Here is a 3,018-nt window from a genome sequence, read left to right as displayed (position 1 = left end):
GACATGTGAGTTACAGGACAGTGTGAGTACAGGACAGGAGGGTACAGGACATGTGAGTACAGGACAGGTGGTACAGGACAGGTTGTACAGGACAGGTGACTACAGGACAGGTGACTACAGGACAGGTGCCTACTACAGGACAGGTGCCTACAGGACAGGTGCCTACAGGACAGGTGTATACAGGACATGTGAGTACAGGACAGGAGGGTACAGGACAGGTGACTACAGGACAGGAGGGTACAGGACAGGTAACTACAGGACAGGAGGGTACAGGACAGGTGAGTACAGGACAAGAGGGTACAGGACAGGTGACTACAGGACAGGAGGGTACAGGACAGGTCCCTATAGGACAATTGGGTACAGGACAGGTGGGTACAGGACAGGTGTGTACAGGACAGGTGGACTACAGGACAGGTGCCTACAGGACAGGTGCCTACAGGACAGGTGCCTACAGGACAGGTTCTACAGGACATGTGAGTACAGGACAGGAGGGTACAGGACAGGTGACTACAGGACAGGAGGGTACAGGACAGGTAACTACAGGACAGGAGGGTACAGGACAGGTGAGTACAGGACAAGAGGGTACAGGACAGGTGACTACAGGACAGGAGGGTACAGGACAGGTGACTATAGGACAAGTGGGTACAGGACAGGGGACTACAGGACAGGTGACTTTAGGACAAGTGGGTACAGGACAGGTGACTACAGGACAGGTGACTATAGGACAAGTGGGTACAGGACAGGTAACTACAGGACAGGAGGGTACAGGACAGGTGAGTACAGGACAAGTGGTACAGGACAGGTGACTACAGGACAGGTGACTACAGGACAGGTGACTACAGGACAGGTGAGTACAGGACAGGTGAGGTACAGGACAGGTGAGTACAGGACAGGTGTGTTACAGGGACAGGTGACTACAGGACAGGTATCTTGTGTTACCTGCATTGACCCAATAGATGATCTCATCCAGGCTGTCTATAGGGTCGCTACAGAACAGCTCAACCATGAAGAGGAAGTAGATCAGCAAGGTACCTGTCACCTAGGAGACCAGACAACAACTTACTTCAGAGAAACAGAGCCTACTAAGAGATGACTCCTACAGTTATGTGACTGAGTCTAACCTGCAGAGAGGTGAGCATGCAGCTGGAGACCAGGATGAGGAGCCAGAAGTCCATGTGGAAGAACTGGGAGATTTTATATGCCATGTATCCTGGGAACACCAGCAGAACAAGACACATACTGAGACCTCGGAAGTGTTTCCATAGACTCCTATAGGGAGAGAGAGAGAGAGAGGTAGAGAGAGAGAGGTAGAGAGAGAGAAAGGGAGACAGCGAAGGAGAGAAAGGGAGACAGAAAGAGAGGCAGCGAGAGAAAGAGAAAGAGAGAGAGGCAGTGAGAGAAAGAGAGAGAGAGAGAGGCAGAGAGAGAAAGAAAGGGAGCGAGAGAAAGGGAGACAGCGAGAGAAAGAGAAAGAGGCAGTGAGAGAAAGAGAGAGAGAGGCAGTGAGAGAAAGAGAGAGAGAGAAAGAAAGGGAGACAGCGAGAGAGAGACAGAGAGAGGTCATCACCATAAACTCCTAAAGGCACAGAGAGAGAGCGAAGAAGGGCATCACTGGTCTATTACCATAACTACAAGGACAGCAACCCTGAGTTGGTATAGCATGGCACTTGCAGGGTTGTGGGTTCGATTCCCACCGGGGATCAGTATGAAAGACGTATCACTCACTACTGCTAAATGACTAAAATGTGTGGATATTGACAGATGTCACTGTTGACAGACAATAGTCTAGATCCACTGCCGTGGGGTTAACACAGAAAACGCTATAATCTGAAACTTCCATTGAACCTGTTGGCTGTGACTAGATGCTCGCAAAAAAATCTAACTTTATTAGTCACATGCGCCGAGTACAACAGGTAGTAGACCTTACAGTGAAATGCTCACTGCTTGTAAGTAAGCAGTGCAGTTCAAGAAGAGTTAAGAAAATATTTACCAAATAATCTAAAGTAAAAAAATTATAAAAAGCAACACAATAAAATAACGAGGCTGTATACAGGTGGCCATTTGATTAATTGTTCAGCAGTTTTATGGCTTGGGGGGGTAGAATCAGTGTACAACGATACATACGATTTTGCAATGACGTTTTGGGCCAGAACATGTGAATGCATTTAAACTTGGCTATTGACCGTACCTGTTTCTAGACGCCCCCAGGGCCAGGATGATGGGGTTAGACCGTACCTGTTTCTAGACGCCCCCATATATAGTGCACTACTGTTGACCAGGGTCCTATTCCCTATATAGTACACTACTGTTGACCAGGGTCCTATTCCCTATATAGTGCACTACTGTTGACCAGGGTCCTATTCCCTATATAGTACACTACTGTTGACCAGGGCCCTATTCCCTATATAGTACACTACTGTTGACCAGGGTCCTATTCCCTATATAGTGCACTACTGTTGACCAGGGCCTATTCCCTATATAGTACACTACTGTTGACCAGGGTCCTATTCCCTATATAGTACACTACTGTTGACCAGGGTCCTATTCCCTATATAGTACACTACTGTTGACCAGGGTCCTATTCCCTATATAGTAGTCTGTAGAGTGAATACAGAATCAGCAATACGTATTTACTCTGTTTCATTATGTGGTTGAATTACAGTATTATTGTGTGTGTGTGTGTGTGTTGTGTGTGTCTCTGTGTGTCTCTGTGTGTGTGTGTGTGTGTGTGTGTTGTGTGTGTGTGTGTGTGTGTGTGTGTGTGTGTGTGTGTGTGTGTTGTGTGTTGTGTCTCCCCCCACCAGAGGTGTAACTGAGGGCGTGACGTTGCTGCTGCTGGCTCTTCAGACGGGTCTTTTAGACATGCAGGCTCTGCAACGCACCTTCCTCCTCAGTATCATCCTCTTCATCGTCGTCACCTCCACTCTGCAGTCCATGATAGAGATCACAGACCCCATCATCCTGGCCTCTGGGGGCGTCTAGAAACAGGTACGGTCTAACCCCATCATCCTGGGCGCC

The 3,018-nt window shown here is 48.4% G+C and overlaps 1 protein-coding gene across 1 annotated transcript in view; it reads right to left on the bottom strand.

Moving 5' to 3' along the window:
- zmp:0000000662 (RING finger protein 145) overlaps positions 1-3,018 on the bottom strand; it is a 34,648-nt gene that overhangs the window by 7,533 nt on the left and 24,097 nt on the right. The window contains exons 6-9 of the mRNA XM_070439583.1: positions 2,863-3,009; positions 2,189-2,241; positions 1,122-1,269; positions 903-1,039 (exon numbers count right to left, since the gene is read on the bottom strand). Of these exons, the coding sequence (XP_070295684.1) occupies positions 903-1,039; positions 1,122-1,269; positions 2,189-2,241; positions 2,863-3,009 (485 nt within the window). The remainder of the gene's footprint in view (positions 1-902; positions 1,040-1,121; positions 1,270-2,188; positions 2,242-2,862; positions 3,010-3,018) is intronic.

This window comes from Salvelinus sp. IW2-2015, unplaced genomic scaffold (genome assembly GCF_002910315.2).
Source record: "Salvelinus sp. IW2-2015 unplaced genomic scaffold, ASM291031v2 Un_scaffold1787, whole genome shotgun sequence".
NCBI lineage: Eukaryota > Metazoa > Chordata > Actinopteri > Salmoniformes > Salmonidae > Salvelinus > Salvelinus sp. IW2-2015.
Note: the sequence above shows the minus strand (reverse complement) of the source record. Positions and strands in the feature narration are given on the sequence as shown.